The sequence below is a fragment of the Oncorhynchus clarkii genome, chromosome 15 (assembly GCF_045791955.1).
Source record: "Oncorhynchus clarkii lewisi isolate Uvic-CL-2024 chromosome 15, UVic_Ocla_1.0, whole genome shotgun sequence".
Taxonomy (NCBI): domain Eukaryota; kingdom Metazoa; phylum Chordata; class Actinopteri; order Salmoniformes; family Salmonidae; genus Oncorhynchus; species Oncorhynchus clarkii.
This window is the reverse complement of record NC_092161.1, coordinates 27,094,341-27,115,955: the sequence shown is the minus strand read 5'-3', so window position 1 is coordinate 27,115,955 and position 21,615 is coordinate 27,094,341. Positions and strand designations below refer to the sequence as shown.

General features: G+C 41.2%; 1 protein-coding gene across 1 annotated transcript; it reads left to right on the top strand.

Annotated features, from left to right (window-relative positions):
* Positions 1-1,982: 1,982 nt before the first annotated feature.
* LOC139367133 (cingulin-like protein 1) lies at positions 1,983-20,141 on the top strand. The gene is made up of 18 exons (XM_071105197.1): positions 1,983-2,831; positions 3,089-3,181; positions 3,354-3,587; positions 3,756-3,905; positions 5,676-5,912; positions 6,111-6,215; positions 6,443-6,694; positions 7,105-7,197; positions 9,747-9,971; positions 12,633-12,744; positions 12,982-13,005; positions 14,127-14,176; positions 14,321-14,554; positions 15,804-15,929; positions 16,169-16,405; positions 16,489-16,593; positions 16,785-19,500; positions 20,000-20,141. Exons 1-17 carry the CDS (start codon positions 2,796-2,798, stop codon positions 16,818-16,820), a joined length of 2,349 nt encoding a protein of 782 aa, XP_070961298.1. The 5' UTR covers positions 1,983-2,795; the 3' UTR covers positions 16,821-19,500; positions 20,000-20,141.
* The last annotated feature ends 1,474 nt before the right edge of the window (positions 20,142-21,615 follow it).

The window sequence follows — 21,615 nt, the reverse complement described above, 5'->3', positions numbered from 1 at the left end:
AGAATAGCCTCTTCTTAGAAACCTATTGCGCATCTCCGCTGCTTTTTATAGATAGTCCTCTGTGGAGTGGCATATACTGTATTGTGCAGTCTGAAAAACTGGCTTCTTGTAAGTCAGGGTGGAAGCTGTCCCCATGTAATAGAGTGTTTCTGTCCGTTACTTTTCTATACAGAGTTGTAAACAGGGTTCTAGTCAATTTCTCAGTCCACATATCAAGGTAATGAACACATTTAGTGTCACATTCAATAGTGAATTTGAGATTGGGATCCATGTCATTGAGTAATGTCATTCGATGCGTGGAACGGATGTGGGTGGGGCTAGGTCTACATAAGGGTGCTAATTTAAAAAACGTACAAAAGGAGATAGTATTGAGTCGAGGGTCATGACGTGTCGAGAAAGAAAGGGAAAATGGAGTCCCTAGAGAAAGCAAGAACAAGATGGGTGTCAGGAATGGAGCAGCAGTATTATCATAAGAAGACATGTACTTGGAAAACGGAGGAGGAGTAGAGGGAAAAAGAGAGGGAGAAGATCAAATCAAATCAAATTTATTTATATAGCCCTTCGTACATCAGCTGATATCTCAAAGTGCTGTACAGAAACCCAGCCTAAAACCCCAAACAGCAAGCAATGTAGGTGTAGAAGAGCCCTAAGAGAGAGAGGGAAGAAGCGGGTAAGCTTGAGTCAGATAAAAATTATGGAAAAAAATATGGTTTGTCAAAGAAGAATGGTAGAAGGTGTACACAGAGGGAGCTGAAGACAGGAGGAGAAAGGGAAGTGAATTAAGGTGAAGTATCGGAGGTGGTATTTGCAGTAAAGTTAGACCGAGGTATGCACTGAGGATCAGGATGAAGAAGAGTCTGACAGTAGGAGTGAAGTTTATGGAAAAAGTGGACTCTTGCCTTTTGGCTGATCCATTTGTGGTTTCACAGTGGGTGAAAAAAGTGTTGGGTCATGTGGAATCGGTGAGGTTAACTAGAAGTGGTCTAGTGCTAATTGTTTATGTTTCTATTGGGCAGAGGAAGAATGCGCTCAAAGTAAAATGAATTGGGGTAAGAAAAGTGAATTGTTTTGTTCTCAAGAAAAGGGCACCAATGAAAGGAGTGTTAACCAGGGTGGCAATAGATATAAAAGTAGCTTAGCTGAGGGCAAAGATTTCCGGTGTATGTGATGCTCGTCATTTGATGCAACGTGGACAGGGTGGCGAGAGTTGGGGAAACAGAAGATTCTTTGTCTGTTCTTTTGAGTTTTGAAGTTGAGTCTTTCCCTGACAAAGTGAAGTTAGGATATATAAGTTATGAGCGTATGTTCCGAATACATTAAAATGTTACAGGTGTCAAGCTTATGGGCATGTGGCAGCAGTGTGTATAAAGGAGGGTCCAAGGGGTGAGAAATGTGCAGAAGGGCATGAGATAAGGGAATGTGTAGTATTGGGGAAAGTAGTGGAATGTGTTAATTGTAGGGGTTGTAGTTTCCAGGGTTACAGTAGTGCAGAAGTTGTCATATACATATAGAAAGTAGAGGAAGGGGTTAAGGGGGAGGAGTGGTGAGAGTAGTAGAGATATACCAGTACAGAAGGTGGTATGAAGGTGGCCAAAAGGTGATATAAGTTTCAGTAAAATGGGATTTTTAGCATTTATAGCAATGGTTATTAATTGTACTGCAGGGATGGATCGGAAGTCTCAGAAAATTGAGGTTGTGGTGGCAGCTGCATAGCGGTATTTAGGTGTGCAAGACTTGACAGCAGAAGAGTTACAGGGTGTGTTAAGTGGTGATGTCCCATATTTTCAGGATGATGGCATGAGGTAGGAATACATTAAATGTAATGGAGTTGTACTCCAGTCTAGTAGGTGGCGGTAATGCAACAAATTGGATGCCAACCACCGTTAAACATCATAGAAGAAGAAACTCACAAACGCTCTGACGAAAACCGTGAGGCGGATACGTAAACTCAAATACACATGGTTAGCCGATGTTATTGCGAGTGTATCGAAATGCTTAATAAAGAGCAGTGATACTATCAGGAACTGTGTGCGGGTTCCTCCTTTTTTCACTGTTTCCAAAACTAAAATATGTTACGAACAGAGTAGATTTTTTTGTTGTAGACTTTACCCTTTGCCAACGTTTCTAAAATGTCGTTCTTTAGAAGGAGTGCAAGTGCGAATTGAGTTATTGTACACGTTCACTTCAGAGTCGTTTACTAACGGAAATACGGAAACATATGCTAGAACGCGCCAATAGGCTCTCGCTAGCTCGTGTTTGGCTCCGCCCACCTCGTTGTTTGTTCTACCCACTAGGAGTCATTTGCTGACGTTGGAAACTACAGACAGTGGTCTATATTTTGGTACGCTAGCAGTACAAGAAACAAAACCAACAACTGCGCTGTAGCAGTACAGTGACGTGTTTTATTAAGAATGCACCGGAAATATCGATCGTTAGTAACCTGCAGTGACTCAACTACTGTGGCTCAAACTATTGATATTTTGAATCAGAAAAAAATTTAATTGTCTAATCTGTGTGGGTTTACTGAATCCGGTGAGAATTCCCTGTGTACAGTTACTGCAAATTATGTATTGGTAACTGGGATCAAGATGACCAAGGTAATCCTGACCAGATATGCTTCCAGTGCAGAGAGACCTACACCCCAATACCTGTACTAAACACAAACACCAAGTTTGATGAAATTGAAAAAATAAAGAAGACTGGATTGCAAACGGATGACACTGGATCTGGAAACATAGTCATATACTCCAAGTCATATACTGAGGAAACATACTGAGGAAATACTCAGCAAACATATGCTGAGAAATCAGCACCTGGTTAACAAGAAAAAGGTATGTATAATAACGTTTTCCTGTCTGCAGTGACTAAACTACATGGAGTATCATTGAATGTTTCACAGTATGAAATTAGCCTACGTGTACATTGTACTTTACATGTCATGTGAGTTCAGTGAATTACACAGGCCCCTCCCATCTACCAGAGAAGGCAAATACACATTTCTATCTATCACAATATAACATTCAGGAAGAGTGTATGTTGTAATACCACGGTAGTTATTGCCTCAATACCAGTGCGTGTTTGTCCACAGAAGAAGATGAGTGGGACCAAGAAGACATGCAAACAAGAAACCCAGTCACCAGCTCCCTCTTCCAGTGGACAGGCTGTGGAAAATCAGAAATTGGTAAGTCCAGAGTTTATATGTACACAGTAGGTACATGTGTGTTCAGTGATTCCCTCCTGATTAAATTGTTGGTGATATCATACTGCCCCCTAATTGTTTCTCTGACCTCCTTACCCTCTTTAACTTTGATGTCTGTCACTGCCTCACCTGTCCCCCAATTTATAACTTGAAGAAGGAGTTTCAGGATCCAGAGCCAGAGAAGACACAGGAACTGTATGCTCAAATGGATTACATCCTGGATAGGGTAAATCAAAACAACTTCCAGCAATCGATGTTGGCAATTACTGAGTTCACCATTAACACAGAGGCCAGACTGAAGGGCATCATTCACCTCATATATGAGAGGGCCCTGGCACATCCTACCAGGTCTGCGACCTATGCCAACATCTGCCACTGCCTCATGGGGGTAAGTCTATACAATTCTCCGTCTTTTTTTATTTTGTCTGTTTCTCAGAGGTGATTGCTATTTTTTGTCAAATGCCAGTGACCACACACCAAGAACAGCAGGAAATCATACATATTGTGCTTTTAACCTGCGTTTTTTTTTCTCCCTTCTGCATATCTTCCTCCTCAGCTTAGAGTACCCACCGCTGCCAAACCAGGAGTGACAGTAAATTTCCGCAAGCTGTTTCTGAACCGAGTCCAAGCAAACTTTGAGAACATGGCGAGAAACGGTTGCGAAATCTTCCGGCAAAAACAGGAAATGGTGGATGCCATCACCAAGGTAGCACATCCATCCCTTCAAACACACACATTATAGACCAACATTTTGAAACATCTTTTTGAGATATTCTAATCTGATCTAAATTATATTTTAATGCTTTGATGTGCGATTGATTATGTTGCCCTAACTGTGCATTGGTAATACACTGCTCAAAAAAATAATGGGAACACTTAAACAACACAATGTAACTCCAAGTCAATCACACTTCTGTGAAATCAAACTGTCCACTGATTGAAGCAACACTGATTGACAATACATTTCACATGCTGTTGTGCAAATGGAATAGGCAACAGGTGGAAATTATAGGCAATTAGCAAGACACCCCCAATAAAGGAGTGGTTCTGCAGGTGATAACCACAGACCACTTCTCAGTTCCTATGCTTCCTGGCTGATGTTTTGGTCACTTTTGAATGCTGGCGGTGCTTTCACTCTTGTGGTAGCATGAGACGGAGTCTACAACCCACACAAGTGGCTCAGGTAGTGCAGCTCATCCAGGATGGACCATCAATGCGAGCTGTGGCAAGAAGGTTTGCTGTGTCTGTCAGCGTAGTGTCCAGAGCATGGAGGCGCTACCAGGAGACAGGCCAGTACATCAGGAGACGTGGAGGAGGCCGTAGGAGGGCAACAACCCAGCACTGCCAGAGCCCTGCAGAGCCCTGCAAAATGACCTCCAGCAGGCCAGAAATGTGCATGTGTCTGCTCAAACAGTCAGAAACAGACTCCATGAGGGTGGTATGAGGGCCCAACGTCCACAGGTGGGGGTTGTGCTTACAGCCCAACACCATGCAGGACGTTTGGCATTTGCCAGAGAATACCAAGATTGGCAAATTCGCCACTGGCGTCCTGTGCTCTTCACAGATGAAAGCAGGTTCACACTGAGCACATATGACAGACGTGACAGTCTGGAGACGCCGTGGAGAACGTTCTGCCGCCTGCAACATCCTCCAGCATGACCGGTTTGGCGGTGGGTCAGTCATGGTGTGGGGTGGCATTTCTTTGGGGGGCCGCACAGCCCTCCATGTGCTCACAAGAGGTAGCCTGACTGCCATTAGGTACCGAGATGAGATCCTCAGACCCCTTGTGAGACCATATGCTGGTGCGGTTGGCCCTGGGTTCCTCCTAATGCAAGACAATGCTAGACCTCATGTGGCTGGAGTGTGTCAGCAGTTCCTGCAAGAGGAAGGCATTGATGCTATGGACTGGCCCGCCCGTTCCCCAGACCTGAATCCAATTGAGCACATCTCGCTCCATCCACCAACACCACGTTGCACCACAGACTGTCCAGGAGTTGGCAGATGCTTTAGTCCAGGTCTGGGAGGAGATCCCTCAGGAGGCAATCTGCCACCTCATCAGGAGCATGCCCAGGCATTGTAGGGAGGTCATACAGGCACGTGGAGGCCACACACACTACTGAGCCTCATTTTGACTTGTTTTAAGGACATTACATCAAAGTTGGATCAGCCTGTAGTGTAGTTTTCCACTTTAATTTTGAGTGTGACTCCAAATCCAGACCTCCATGGGTTGATACATTTGATTTCCATTGATAATTTTTGTATGATTTTGTTGTCAGCACATTCAACTATGTAAAGAAAAAAGTATTTAATAAGAATATTTCAATCATTCAGATCTAGGATGTGTTATTTTAGTGTTCCCTTTATTTTTTTGAGCAGTGTATATTGTGGTGCTATTCCCTTCAATTGATCATTGGAACATGGTTTGTTATCTAACTAGTAACAATTTGTATAGTTTAACTTTCCTTATTCCTTCCAGGAGGAGGAGCGCCAGCGAGTGTGGGGGGAGCTGGAGGAGGCCAAGACCGAGGAGCGGAGGCAGTCGCTAGGCAATATCAAGTTAATGTGTGAGTTGTTCAAGTTGAAGATGCTGACTGAGCACGTCATGCACGACGTCATCGTACAGCTGCTGAAGAACCAAGATGATAACTCTCTGGAGGGTCTCTGCACATTACTCTACACCATCGGCAAGGACTTGGACTTTAAGAAGGCCAGGGTACAGCATTTTTTTCTGTCCATCCATCCGTCTGTCTGTTTTTGAACAAAATAAAAACATTACATTTTTTATGACAGCAAAATTAATGGCATTGCATCAATGGCATTTTTATTCCACATTTTGGGATTGATCAATCCAATAGATTCAGATCTATAAATCAATCAACTACATTCACTTGGCCTGTTTATACTTCCACAGCCCAGAATGGATCAGTACTACAACATGATTGTGAAGATTATGAAGAATAGGACAACCTCCCCCAGAATCATAAGCATGCTGCAGGATGTGCTGGACCTCCGAAAGGTATGACCATTTATTTGTCTACCTCTTTAAACACCCATATCTACCCTCTTAGTTGTTTAATTTTCTTGTTCTATCCTATTAAACCCATATTATGTAGTTTATATGCATCAATTGTAGGAATTACAGTTCTATCAATTCTATAATATTACAGATTATTGCATTGCCAAAATGTAATGTTTTAGATGAGTGATGTAATGTTTCTGTTGTGTGTGTATTTTTCTCTCCAGAAAGAAACGGCCCAGCTTGGTGAGTTGGTGGAAAAGATGGAGAAGACCGGGCTGCAAGCTGACAATGATGCTGAGAAACACACGGGACCTGGAGACACAGAACCTGTTTTGCGTCCTCACTATAAGTCATTAGCCATGAAGAATCAGAAGCTGATCAGCACATCTATACCACTACAGGAGAACACATGTCCTCATCATGATGATAAGTTGAAAGCTGAAGACTCAGCTGCTGCTCGGGGGGCTACCAAAAAGGTGTGGATGGGATACCATTATAGGCTTAGTATAAGAGGTACATAGATATGTGGCAGGCTGTTAATTGAAATGCATTCATGACTACCTCATGAAGCTGGTTGAGAGAATGCCAAAAGTGTAGAAAGCTATCATCAAGGCAAAGGGTGGCTGCTTTGAAGATTCTCAAATATAAAATATATTTTGATTTGTTTAACACTTTTTTTTGGTTACTACATGATTCCATGTATGTTATTTCATAGTTTTGATGTCTTCACTATTATTCTACATTTTAGAAAATAGTCCAAATTAAGAAAAACACTGGAATGAGTAGGTGTGTCCAAACCTTTGACTGGTACTGTATCTATCAGAAAGGGATGTGGTTTGATCCATTGTGTGATGTCAATTACAACTATCTGTATGTTTGTCCACAGAAAAAGGTGAATGTGCAGTTGACATGCCAACAGATAATCCAGGAGAGAGAGGAGGAACTACAGAAACTGAGACAGGAAGTGGAGTCTCTAAAGGTGAGACATTAGCTGACTGATGGAGTCATGGATAACTGCACACATGTAGTGTGTCTGAAAGTGGTCATGTCAACAGAAGTGGGAGGATCAACAGAAGTGGTTGTATGGAAAGTGAATCATCTAATTGGGCAGATTTGTAGCCACTCAAGACCATTTTGCGTGGCTGATTGGGCTGCACGATGAGTCGATTGATGACAACTGTAGCATTTTGGCTAAGCCTAAACCTGTTCCTAATCTTAACCTCATTCTCCTAACCTGCCACGTTAATTATTCTAACCTGCCACGCATTTTAGCTAACCCTAACCATTTTCCTAACCTTATCCTCATTCTCCCAACCTGACACTTTATTCCTAATCTGCTACGTTAGTTCTCTTCACCTGCTATGTAAACATTAAGCTGGTCTAACGGATAGTGGAGCACTAATGTTAGACCCATCGCAGTTGGTCCACACACTTCTTTTGCAACGCCCACTTTCAGAAACACTCCCAAGTATGCAGTCACCCACACTGTGTGATGAGCTGTTTTAGGGCTCGTCTATGGGTGAATCTCAATTGTGTTTGCTTTTTTTATTTGCATTTATTTTGGGTAACCAACATACAGTGCATTCGGAAAGTTTCCAGACCTCTTGACATTTTCCACTTTTTGTTACGTTACCAACTTATTCTAAAATTGATGAGAGTTTTTTCCACTCATCAATCTACACACAATACCCTATAATGACAAAGAAAAAAACGTTTAAAAAACATTTTTTGGTCATTTATAAAAAAGTAAACTGGAAATATCAAACCCTTTACTTAGTACTTTGTTGAAGCACCTTTGTAAGCGATTGCATCCTCAAGTCTTCTTAGGTATCATGCTACAAGCTTGGCACACCTGTATTTGGGGAGTTTCTCCCATTCTTTTCTGCAGATCCACTCAAGTGCTGTCAGGCTGGTGACCGATGTGGTAAACACCTCAATGTTATCAGATAAATCCCGGAACATATTCCAGTATGTGCTAGCAAAACAGTCCTGTAGTTTAGCATTCACTTCATTGGACCACTACCGTATTGAGCACGTCACTGGTACTTCCTTTTTGCGTTTTCGCTTGTAAGCAGGAATCAGGAGGATGCAGTTATGATCAGTTTTGCTAAATGGAGGGTGAGGGAGAGCCTTGTATTTATTTCTGTGTGTGGAGTAAAGGTGATCAAAGATGATTTTTGTCACCTCTAGTTGCACAGGTGAAATGCTGGTAAAAGTGAGCTGAAACGGATTTCAGTTTCCCTGCATTCAAATCACCATCCGCGACCGGGGGACCCATGAGGCACCGCACAATTGGCCCAGCGCCATCTGGGATAGGGGAGGGTTTGGCCGGATGGGATGTCCTTGTCCCATCACTCTCTAGCGACTCCTTGTGGTGGCAGGGCGCGTGCACACGAACTTCGGTCGCCAGATGTACGGTGTTTCCTCCAACACATTGGTGTGGCTGGCTTCCAGGTTAAGGGAGCAGTGTGTCAAGAAGCAGTGTGGCTTGGCGGGGTCGTATCTCGGAGGACGCATGGCTCTCGACCTTCGCCTATCCTGGGTCCGTACGGGTGTTGCAGCGATGGGACAAGACTGTAACTACCAATTTGATGGTACGAAATTGGGGAGAAAAAGGGGTAAAAAGTACCAATAATAAATACAAAAATCACTGACCACAAGAAGCGCTGCTTCTGGATGTGCATTTTTTTGTTTGCTTATTGCTCTATACAGCTTGTTGAGTGCAGTCTTAGTGCCAGCATTGGTTTATGGTTGTAAATAGACAGCTACGAGGTATACAACTTAGAGGAGCAAAAACTAGAGACTTGCTAAACAATAGAGATCACGCACCAGCTGCTGTTAACAAAGAGACACACCCCCATCCCCTAGTCTTACCCGAGGCTGCCGTCCTGTCTAGATGATGCATGGAGAAACCCACGAGATATCTCTTATCCATGTCCTTGTTCAGCCAAGACTCCGAGAAACATAGGATATTACAGTTCTTTAGGTCTCTTTGAAAGGATAGTCTCGAACGGAGTTCATCCAGTTTGTTCTCCAGTGACTGCACATTCGCCATCAGAACAGAGGGAAAAGGCAGTCCTATTTGTTCGCCGACCTAATCTCATTAGCATGCCGCCTCGCCTGTCTCTTTTTAGCCGCTGCTTCCTCTTTCAAGTCCCAGGGATTAGGGCCTGGTACAAAGTAAGAAGAACGTCTAGAGCTGCTGACTCGTTGAAGTAGAAATCTTCATCCAAATTGAGGTTAGTGATCGATGCTCTGATGTCCAGAAGCCGTTTTCGATCATAGGAAATTATGGCGGAGACATGTAACAAAAAGTTAAGATCAGCATTAAAAAACACAAATTATCAGTATTTGTCAGGAACCCGTAAAACGTCAGCTATCCCCCGCAGCCCATCAATCATGACGGGGAGTATGCAAGTCAATACTTTGGGGGAAGTGCTGAGTATTCGGGACTCAGACAATGCTTACCAAAGTTTCTGAGCCAAATGTCTCAACAAGATGCCTCTTTCTCTCTCTGTCTTTTGATAGTGCTTATCACAGGCTACAATGGAGGACAGTGAGAGGTTCTTCACCAAGCTGATTGAGACAAGGTGCTCAGAGGTGAGAGAGGTGATCCAAGCTAAAGAGAAGGAGATGGTGAGTGAGGCTGAGGGACTCCTACAAACACTGGAGCAGGAGCTTGATGAGCTGAAGAGAACCGAAACAGAGGGTAGACAGCTTCCACACATAGAGGTCTACCCCCATTTCCTACAGGTAAAATCAATAGCGCTCGAATAAAGTGCTACAGATGTTTACAAGCACATTTTGAAGTGTGTAAAGTTTGAACACTGACATTTTATAAGGGGAAATGTTTGGATCAGTTTTGAACAAAGGTATTTATTTTCTCTGTATTGGTCAGTCAATATCATTCAGCACTTATACTATAGACAACTTCAGCTGGGGATAAAGACCCATTTGGGAATACAGGAATACTTAACCCTATATCATAATTTACACTAGACCTCTTGTTTTGGATTTTAGAACACAACCTGGAAAAGGAAATCATGTTGAAATGGTTTGCGTTTGATTCAAAATTTAAACCAGGTATCTACGATAAAACATTTAAGGAATGTGCTGAGAGCGGCATGACAGCATTGTGTGCCATTGTAGAGGATGGAGAAATCTGTTTTCATTCCAAGGAGAAATACGGGATGGAAAACCAAGATTTCTTCAGATACTTACAGTTAATGGACTATTTTGAAAAAGAGAAAAAAAATGACAGAGCCTTCTTTCATACCACGTATGACTATCCATGTGATTCGAAATGCATATAAACAGGCAATGTCGAAGACAACCTCTTCACTGTGTCATGATCTGATAGACTCAACTTGTTATATTAAAGAAAAATGGGGAAAGGAACTGAATAAGGACATCTCAGAGGAAGACTGGGACAATATATGCAGTACCCAACATACAGTGCATTCAGAAAGTATTCAGACCCCTTGACTTTCCACATTAGGTACATTTATAGCCTTATACTAAAATTGATTACTGTTTTTTCCCTCATCAATCTACACACAATACCCCATAATGACAAAGCTAAAACAGGTTTTTAGGCATTTTTTCAAATGTATTAAACATAAAAAACAGATCACATTTACATAACTATTCAGACCCACTACCCAGTACTTTGTTGAGGCACCTATAGCAGCGATTACAGCATCGAGTCTTCTTGGGTATGACGCTACAAGCTTGACACACCTTTATTTGGGGAGTTTCCCCCATTCTTCTCTAAAGACCCTCTCAAGCTCTGTCAGGCTGGATGGGGAGCGTCACTGCACAGCTATTGTCAGGTCTCTCCTTTGATGTTAGATCGGGTTCATGTCCCGAAGCCACTCATGCGTTGTCTTGGCTGTGTGCTTAGGGTTGTTGTCCTGTTGGAAGGTGAACCTTCACCCCAGTCTGAGGTCCTGAGCGCTCTTCATCAAGGATCTCTGTACTTTGCTCTGTTAATCTTTCCCTCGGTTCTGACTAGTCTCCCAGTCCCTGCCTCTGAGAATCTTGTTTCTCATGGTCTGAGAGTCCTTTAGGTGCCTTTTGACAAACTCCAAGTGGGCTATCGTGCCTTTTACTGAGAAGTGGCTTCTGTCTGGCCACTCTACCATAAAGGCCTGATTGGTGCAGAGATTGTTGTCCTTCTGGAATGCTCTCATCTCCACAGAGTAACTCTGGAGCTCTGTCAGTGACCATCGGGTTCTTGGTCACCTCCCTGACCAAGGCCCTTCTCTCCCGATTGGTCAGTTTGGCCAGGCGGCCAGCTCTAGGAAGAGTCTTGGTGGTTCCTAACTTCTTCCATTTAAGAATGATGAAGGCCGCTGTGTTTTTGGGGACCTTCAATGCTGCATTTTTTTTTGTATTCTTGCCCCGACACAATCCTGTCTCTGAGCTTTATGAATATTTCCTTTGACCTCTTGGCTTGGTTTTTTCTCTGACATGCACAGTCAACTGTGGGACCTTATATAGACAGGTGTCCAATCAATTGATTTCACCAAAGGTGGACCCTAATGAAGTTTTCAAACATCTCAAGGTTGATCAATGGAAACAGGATGCACCTGAGCTCAATTTCGAATCTCATAGCAAAGGGTCTGAATATTTGCTAAGAAAAATGTAAACCTGTTTTTGCCTTGTCATTATGGGGTATTGTGTGTAGATTGAAGATGTTTTATTCATTTAATATATTTTAGAATAAGGCTATAATGTAACAAAATGTAGAAAAAGAAAAGGGTCTGAATACTTTCTAAATGCACTGTACCTCTTCAAACTCAAGAACATGGAGAGTTCTGTTGGAGAAACAAGTCGTTTATTATCACTCCTAGAATCAAAAGTCAACAGCTAACTAACTATACAACAGCCATGCTGGCAGCTGTGTGGCTATGTAGATGCCAACCCCAACCATTTTTTTTGTCCCAGAGAATGTGATGGGCAGTCACAAATACTTGTTAAAGGCACCTTTCTCCAAGTAAAAAAGCCATTACCAGGAACTGGTATAAAGTAGAAGCCCCAAAATTATAATCCAAGATATCTTTAATATGGAAAGCTTGACATACATATACCTTAAGACTCCAAAATCCTTTATTTGAAATTAACTGGGAGAAATTGATATCATTCACAAACCAGGAAGACTTGATTAATTAATATCTTGTGAACCTTTAGTTCATTGTTTTGATCTGTTTTTGATGAACTTTTTTGAAAAGGTATTATAAATATATATTTAAACAATAATATAGTAAACTTCTATCTCTGCTCACTACATATAACTATTTATATGAACACCTTATATGTTGACCTTTACCATGTTGCGGTGTATTAAGAAGTTTTTCTGACATGGGTTTGTGGTATATCTGATGTCCTGCATGTTTCCTTGTCTGTTTGTAGAAATTGCCCAGCATCACTGAGGCTTTTGAAGAAGTGAGGACATGTGCCTCTGAAATGCAACAGAAATTTGAAGATTCCTCCAAGTTGCAATTTGTGGAGTTTTATAAATCAGGTGCTTATTTTAGGTCTGCAAAATTCCAGTATTTTTCCCAACATGCCCATATTCTCCAGAAATCCTGGTTAGAGGAATTTAGATTCCCTGCTTGTTCCTTCCTTATACAGGGAATCTTCCAACCTGGGAATATTGGTTAAATTTCTGGGATTTTTGCAACCCAAGGCCTACTATTTCTGTGCACAAGCCAAATTCCTTCATACATTAACACTTTTTTTTCTCTATTTATTTCAACAGTTGAAGAAAGTCTGGGACCATACAGTAAGTACCCAGCTAGCACAACGTTCTGAGAACCATATGTTTCTTAGATCGTGGTGAGAGCGTGGTTGTCCTATGGTTAGTTTGCGTACAACCTTCCCACCACGTTCTGGGAATGGTGCAGATTACCCAACTAGCACATAATGTTCTGAAAACCATATGTTTCTTTGGTGAGAATTTCAGTACTTCATCTTAACATTTCCTACAGGTTTCCTCATGGTTCTATTTCAAATAATGTTCTCAAATTGTTCAGAGAATGTTTTAAGAAACAATGTTTTTCTGTGGGAATTTCAGTACTTCATGATAAAGTTTCTACAGGTTTCCTCAATGTTCTATTTAAAGTCATGTTCTCAGAACATTAAGAAAACTTTCTATAAAAAAAAAAACACAAGAAAACATTTGTAACATTTAAAAAAGTTTCTAAGAATTTTATTTAAAAACATATATTTCCTATCTTGTTAAGTGCGTTCATGTGTGTTGGCCGCACCCACTAATTGGCCACACCTGATTTTGATGAGTGCTTGTTCCCTTTGAATGTGGTCTGTTTATAAAAACTAAAATGAACAGTTTTGTGTGAGTAAAAAAAACATGGCGTGATAGCTCCGTCGTGGTGGCATTGTGGACTAATTCCAAGATCATAGGTTCAAGTCTCACTGACGGCATACCACAATTAAAAATGTGTTTGCATGATTAAAGCTTAAGCAAAATAATGTCCATGTGTCCTATCTATGCTTGGAATTAAAATCAGTTAAATGAAATTAGCAGTGTTGAAACATTCTCAGAACGTTATTTAATTACCTATAATTTTAGTTCTCAGAATGTTAATACCACCTCCCAGGAAAACTTTCAGGGAAACATAGTAAAACGCTCTCAGAACCTCCTTGAAAAAATGTATGTACGTTCCCTGAACAGGCTATGTTTTCACTTCCATTCAATACTTTGGGAGAAGTGTGGAGAATTTTAAAAACGTTCAGTTTTACCAGTGGGAAGCCAAAAACGTACGTTCCCACAACTTCCAAGGAACCAAATGGCATAAAGTGAAGGACCTAACATACAGGACTGACATACAACCTCTTTCTTCTTGTTTTCATTTCCTCTCTCTCTTTCTCTCTCTTCTCCCTCAGCTATCAGTTCACTTAGCACTAGCAGACAGGCAGTGGAAGAAAAGGACTTGGTAAGATCTGGTCAGATTAATATGTACATGTGTAATACGCTCCTGGTTGAATAACGATGTAGATAATATCTGTTGGTGATGCTGCCCCTTTATTATTTAACTCTGCTTACTCCCTCTTCTGCCCCCTTAACTTATTACTTGAAGCAGGACCTTGTGGACCTAGAGACAGTGAAGGCAGAGGAAATGTATGAACAAATGGATAACATCCTGACCAGCCTGACTCCCAAGAACTTCCATCAGTCAATGAAGGTAGTGAGTGCATTCACCATTGACACAGAGGACAAACTCCAGGGCATCATTGACTCTATATATGAGAGGGCCATCTTAAACCCTACCAGCGCTGAGGTCTATGCAAAGGTGTGCAACCAACTCAAGGGGGTACGTATGCATCTGTACAAGTCTCCATGTGTGTATTTGTGTTTGCCTGTCACCAATAGCTGTTTATTGTTTTTAATAAAATTTTACCAGCTCTTAGGGCAACATACACTGAGTGTACAAAATATTAGGAACACTTTTTCCATGACAGACTGACCTGGTAAAAGCTACAATCTTTTTACTTGTTAAATCCACTTCAATCAGTGTAGATGAAGGAGAGGGAAGGATTTTTAAGCCTTGAGACAATTGAGATGTGAATTGTGTATGTGAGACAAAAAATGTAAATGCTTTTGAACGGGATATGGTAGTAGGTGCCAGGCGCACTGGTTGGAATGTGTCAAGAACTGCAACACTGCTGGGTTTTTCACGCTCAACTGTTTCCTGTGTATTGAGAATAGTCTACCACCCAATGGACATCCAGCCAACATGATACAACTGTGGGAAGCATTGGAGTCAACATTTTCAAGTATTGTGGTGGCAACATGTTATGGGTGTGCTTGTCACCGGCAGCAACTGGGGAGTTTGTCAAGATCAAAATGCATTTGAAAGGTTTAAGGAAAACCCGCCATAGTCTTCTACAAACTTATCCATGGGATAGAGTTCCCTTTTAGTGAGACAGTTAAGCACATTTGAATGCAAAAAACACACCAATGGCTTTCCAATAGGTATTGAGTGTTTCTGAGTGGTACAGTATCAACCCCCTGACTTAAATCTGCTTGAAAAATATATAGACAAGGTTTGAATATTGCTGTCCATCAATGATTCTCAACCAAATTTACTGAGCTTAGCAATTTTGACTAAAAACAATGCCCTAAGAGTTATGTAATGTTTGTAGAATCTTATTCAAAATGATTCACAGCTGTAATGGCTGCAAAAGGTGCTTCCACCAAGTATTGGGCTAACTCTGCGGTGTGAAGACATACGCAATCAATATTTCTTCACATTACAATTTTTATTAATTTGTCTTTCATTTTGAAAATGAAGTAGTTTGTGTAGATCTGTAGGAAGAAATCCAGATTTTAAACCCTTCTGTTATTTGAAGGCAGCAAAAAATGTGAAGACTGTGTGCAAGGGGTGTAGACCTTCACTAGTGACTGTATATCTACCAAATAAGTATCCAATACAGTAATGTAATAGTGGTCAATGTTCAGAATCTAATCCGAAATAATTCAAATCTAACTCTGTCTCTCTCGCTCCATAATCGGATAACCCGTTAATTAGTTTTTGTCTCCTACATATCCTGCCCTTTCAGCTCAAAATACCTGGAGTGACAGTAAATTTCCGCAAGCTGCTGCTGAACCACTGCCAGAAGGGCTTTGAGAAGGATAATAGAAAGATCTTAAAAGAAAAGCAGAGGGAACTCGACACCACCACTGAGGTAGCACCTCATACAGCAACATTTCATCTTTGAGATGTCAAAATCCACATTACATCAACTTTATTTCTCTTCATAATACCTTATTCTTTTATAAACAATTGTAATTGATTAACTTTACATTGATATTACATTTAAAGTATTCCCTTCAACTGATCATTGTAACACTTGTACCTTGTTTAGTCCAATGCAATTTGTATTAGTACAAGGCAGGCTGAACAGACATCCTGATTTCCTTCCAGGAGGAGGACCGTCAGCGACTGAGGGAGGAGCTGGAGGAGGCTAAGGCAGAGGGGCAGCGGGAGTTGCTAGGCAACATCACATTCATCTGCCATTTGTTCAAGTTGAAGATGATGACCGAGGGCCTCATAGACTACTGCATCGTAAAGCTAATAAAGGATGGAGATGATGATTCGCTAGAGGGTCTGTGCACAATACTCTTCACCATTGGGAAAGACTTGGACTCTGAGAAGAACCAGGTCTGTCTGTCTGTATGGATTTATTGAGGTGCGTCTGTTGTTTAAGTCAATAGCATTCACTTAGCCGGTCTATACTTCCACAGCCCAGAATGGATGAACACTACACCCAGATTAATCTGATACAGGAGAGAAGGAGGACCTCCCCCAGAATCCGCTATATGCTTCAAGATGTGCTGGACCGCAGAACGGTATGACCAGCTACCCCACAACCTCCACTACCTGTTATGTTTGTTCTGTGTCTTTGGTTGTCTGTCTGTCTCTCTCTCTCTATTTCTCCCCCTCCCTCTCACCTATTCTCTAATCTTTTAAAGCACTGATATTAGATTCTTGTTCAAGTCTGATGTAATGTTTCACTCACAATTCCACTTTCTCTCTCCAGCTCCATTTGTACAAGGGCCAAAAGGAAGACCATTGAAGACCAGGACCATGTGTTTTTACAATTCCTCTGTCCTGTGTCTGTGTTCTTTTGCCCATCTTAATCTGTTTTCTTTTAATTGGCCAGTCTGAGATATGGCTTTTTCATTGCAACTCTGCCTAGAAGGCCAGCATCCCTGAGTTGCCTCTTCTCTGTTGATGTTGAGACTGGTGTTTTGCGGGTACTATTTATTGAAGCTGCCAGTTGAGGACTTGTGAGGCGCCTGTTTCTCAAACTAGACACTTGTCCTCTTGCTCAGTTGTGCACCGGGGCCTCCCACTCCTCTTTATATTCTGGTTAGAGACAGTTTTCACTGTTCTGTGAAGGGAGTAGAACACAGCGTTGTACAAGATCTTCAGTTTCATAGCAATTTCTCGCATGGAATATCCTTCATTTCTCAGAACAAGAATAGACTGGCTAGTTTCAGAAGAGAGTTCTTTGTTTCTGGCCATTTTGAGCCTGTAATCGAAGCCACAAATGCTGATGCTCCAGATACTCAACTAGTCTAAAGAAGGCCAGTTTTATTGCTTCTTTAATCAGCACCACAGTTTTCAACTGTGCTAACGTAATTGCAAAAGGGTTTTCTAATGATCAATTAGCCTTTTAAAATGATGAACTTGGATTAGCTAACACAACGTGCCAATGGAACACAGGAGTGATGGTTGCTGATAATAGGCCTCTGTACGCCTATGAAGAAATTCCATACAAAATCAGCCGTTTCCAGCTACAATAGTAATTTACAATATTAACAATGTCTTTACTGTATTTCTGATCAATTTGATGTTATTTTAATGGACAAAAAACAAGGAAATTTTTAAGTGACCCCAAACTTTTGAACGGTAGTGTATAGAGTCCAATCACAAGAACTGAACATAGCCTGTGGTACACTCCTACTCTGTTGGAATGAGCGACTGTTATCTTTGTCCTTGCCGTTTTGCATTGAAATGCATGTTTCTTGTGGGTTACCAGGTTTCAATTCAACCTTTTTATGCAAGTAAAGTACAGATGTAACTCCCGAGGGTCGCAGCGGTCTAAGGCACTGCATATCAGTGCTAAATGAGTTACTACAGACCCTGGTTCGATTCTAGGCGTTTCACAACTGGCCGTGATTGGTTGTTCCATAGGGCAGTGCGCACAATTGGCCCAGCGTCGTCCGGGTTAGAGTTTGGCCAGGGTAGGCCGTCATTCTAAATAAGAATTTGTTCTTAATTGACTTGCCTAGTTAAATAAAGGTTAAATAAATAAAAATAAAAATGTAGGATCTTAATTTGAGGCAGTTTGTTATAGCGGAAAGATAATCCTGCAGCAACAGTAAATGTGGATGCTATTTGGATGGGGTTGCTGCAGTTTTACGTTAGGGCAAATCAAGTCTGACATTTTAAAGTGGAAATTACAAACTTTAGAAAGCTTTTTAAACCTTGAATATGCTACAAGTTTGCACTGACTGCTATGCAAGAAATTAACTTATGCACTTAAATATAAGAGTACAAGCACAGAGGTGATTGGCATCTGTGTTGGCTCTAAGATAATTTACCACTTTAACTAAGGCTGTCTCTGTGCTGTGGTGGGCCCGAAAACCAGATTTGGATTTTTTCAAAAATGAAAAAAATTGATTAACAATAGATTGTACTTTAGATATGCAATTAAAAAACTATTTTGAAGGTGGTGGGAATAGGATCGAGAAGGCAGATGTTGCCAGGCCAGCTCATGGCTTAAGTTGTGATATCACTTTCCTGAGCATGTCTGTGTCAACCTGGGAAAATGAATCCATCGTGCCTTTGTGTGGTTGGCTAGGGCACATATCAAACTTCTCATCAGGTCTTGCTAAATGAAAGCTTGATTAACTGGCCCGGTGAGCTTGGCAGATGTTGCCGGGCCAGCAGGCAGCCCTGGATGTTGACCGCTGCAGTCTCTTTAGCTAATCCACTCCCTGTACTCTATGTCATGTGCCAAAGAAAAAACACCACCTGCAGGAGAAGACACATTTTGTGCCCAGTTATCCCTCTCATTTCGCCTCTTCCACATTTCAGTTAATTATTATAGCTTCTGCCTTGGGCCAATCAGTGTAATTTTGTAAATGCTGGATCTCTATCGCAGGATGCATTATTCACCCAAGTTTTGACGAAATTGGGCCAGTGGTGTCTGAGATCATGTGTGACTAACGTTCAGATGGACAAATGGATGGAGACCGATCCGCAGTCCCCTTCTCGGTTTTATCATGGGGGACAATAACCATCATATCGAAGTAAACTTGGAGTCACAACATGACATGCTGTCTGGTCCTCCCACTATGACTCGGGAAAGCATTGAAGTTTATTAACTTCATGTAGGTGAAAGTGCGAGGTGATGAACTTGATGCTCCTTTCCAATCAACATCCAGGGTCTCATTCTGACATGATGATCGATGCTTGGCTGTTTTTTGACAAATATCTCTTTTTGGCAAATAATAATCTCATGTAGGCTAAACCCCCACTGTATCTTCGAGCGGTTGGCTACAGTAGATACCACAGTGGGCACATTCGCTCTATAACGCAACATATTTTGTGGCAAAATCATCAGTAGAGTTGAAAATGCAATGGAAACCCATTTTACTTGTATTTTTCATGTGGTACATGCAGACATTTAACTGCAAAAGTTGTATTTATGTGCACTATGTCATGACTTATTTCTACTTTAATATGCTTACCCACAGCCATAAAGATTTTATGGAACGACGGCAACAAGTCAATGTTGACCTAAATGACTAATGGAAACATGCACTCATGAAGAACAAGGAACACACCAGGCAGGTGGATACTGTTGTGAAGAAGTTTGCCGGAATTTGGGAAGCTTTAATGCAAATATTATCTACCAAGACCTGGCCGTCCCTCTAAACTTTCAATATTCAGAGATGCATCCATAGGACAACAATCAGTCGTATATTGCACAAATCTGGCCTTTATGGAAGAGTGGCAAGAAGAAAGCCATTTCTTAAAGATATCCATAAAAAGTGTTGTTTAAAGTTTCTGGGAGACACACCAAACATGTGGAAGAAGGTGCTCTGGTCAGATGCAAAATTGAACTTTTTGGCAACAATGCAAAATGTTATGTTTGGCGTAAAAGCAACACAGCTGAACACACCATCCCCACTGTCAAACATGGTGGTGGCAGCATCATGGTTTGGGCCTGCTTTTCTTCAGCAGGGACAGGGAAGATGGATAAAATTGATGGGAAGATGGATGGAGCCAAATACAGGACCATTTGAGTGGAAACCTAGCTTGTGTTGTAATATGACTTATTTCTACTTTAATATGCTTACAAATAAAGTACCTGATGATATAAGCATAGTGGATACTGTAAATAGTCATTTACAGGGGTGACATCAGCGTTTATACAGATTAATTACAGGCATCGGTTCCAGAATTAACTTTCTAGTTCCATCCTTTAAAAATGATTTGCCAGGTAAGACCATCTGATAAAACAGTAGTATTTCGCTTTAAGCTATTTTGGCAACACCTCTACACAGTAGAATTGGATAGAGGGCAAACTTGCCCCCAAAGTTTGTTTTAGCATGGACTAGTCAATTGGGTGGGACTTCCTATGGTATTTTTTGTATCTTATTAGTATCCCCATTATCTGTTGTGAAAGCCGCAGCTACTCTCCCTGGGGTCCAGGGCCGGATTAACAAAACTTTAAGAATACGTTTCTTAACTGTCATTTTTTCCCGCCTTATCTTCGGACTGAAGAAGAAAGTTAAGCAAAGTTGCTATTCCTCAATAAAATTGTTAGAAATGTTCTTAAAGTTTTACCTAAGTTTCTCCCTAAGAAAAAAGTTCAGAAGAAATGGTATTCTTGAAAATAATGCTTTATGATTTCTTCTTTTGAAATGTACTTAACTTTAGGACAGCTAAACCCTTGTCTTGAGACGAATGGGTACTTTTGTAACCATTCATGTTTTCTTGCGCCACAGAAACAGTTGGCTTCAGGATATTTAAATACAGCAATAATACAAATTAAACACGCATTATCTGGCTAGCTAGATATTAACAATATATTACAATCCTCTAAGTGTTAAATAGCTGGCGCTATCTCGTCAATTTGCAAAGAAGAACTTAGCTAACGATGTTAACGTTAGCTATGTTGGCTATAATGTCTTTACACGTTAGCTAGCTAACGAATTTAACGATCACGCAGTCCCTCTACCACCATCTCTATGATGGATGACACCTTCTCCTCCAGCTGGTCCACATGAATGGTCTCTCAGCTCCCTTCTTAGCAACCGACTTGATGTCGGAACACTTCTTTTTTTACTGCATCACTGTCCCTTGCCATACCCCTGATGGCAGAGACAGACTCGGTCACTCGCCCATCCTCTCTTTTTGGTCTCTGCAGTGAACCTGCAGTTATCAAGTCTCCCCAACAGCAACCATTTCCTGCCTGCTATTTCCTCCACCATCACTTAAAGCTCTTGTTTACTGAAGATTTTATTGCGCTTTCCTTGGTTACACATGTTTGGTTTTGATGTACAGTAGCTAACGTTAGTCAGATGGCTATGTGTGAAAAATGTTTTTTTGTTTGTGTGTGAAGGGTTCGCGAGCCAACTAAAACATTTTATTCTCGAGACATAAAGCAAAAAAATACATTTAATAAAATTGAAATATCAACACTTTATTATAGTGGGCCAAATCCTATCATCCCTGTCACATAGGCGTATTTATTGGTTTCAAGCACGTCACTAATGTCAATGCCACATGAGAAGATATTTACGAAGTTCTTAAGAAATATATTTACGAAGTTCCTAAGAAAACTACACATT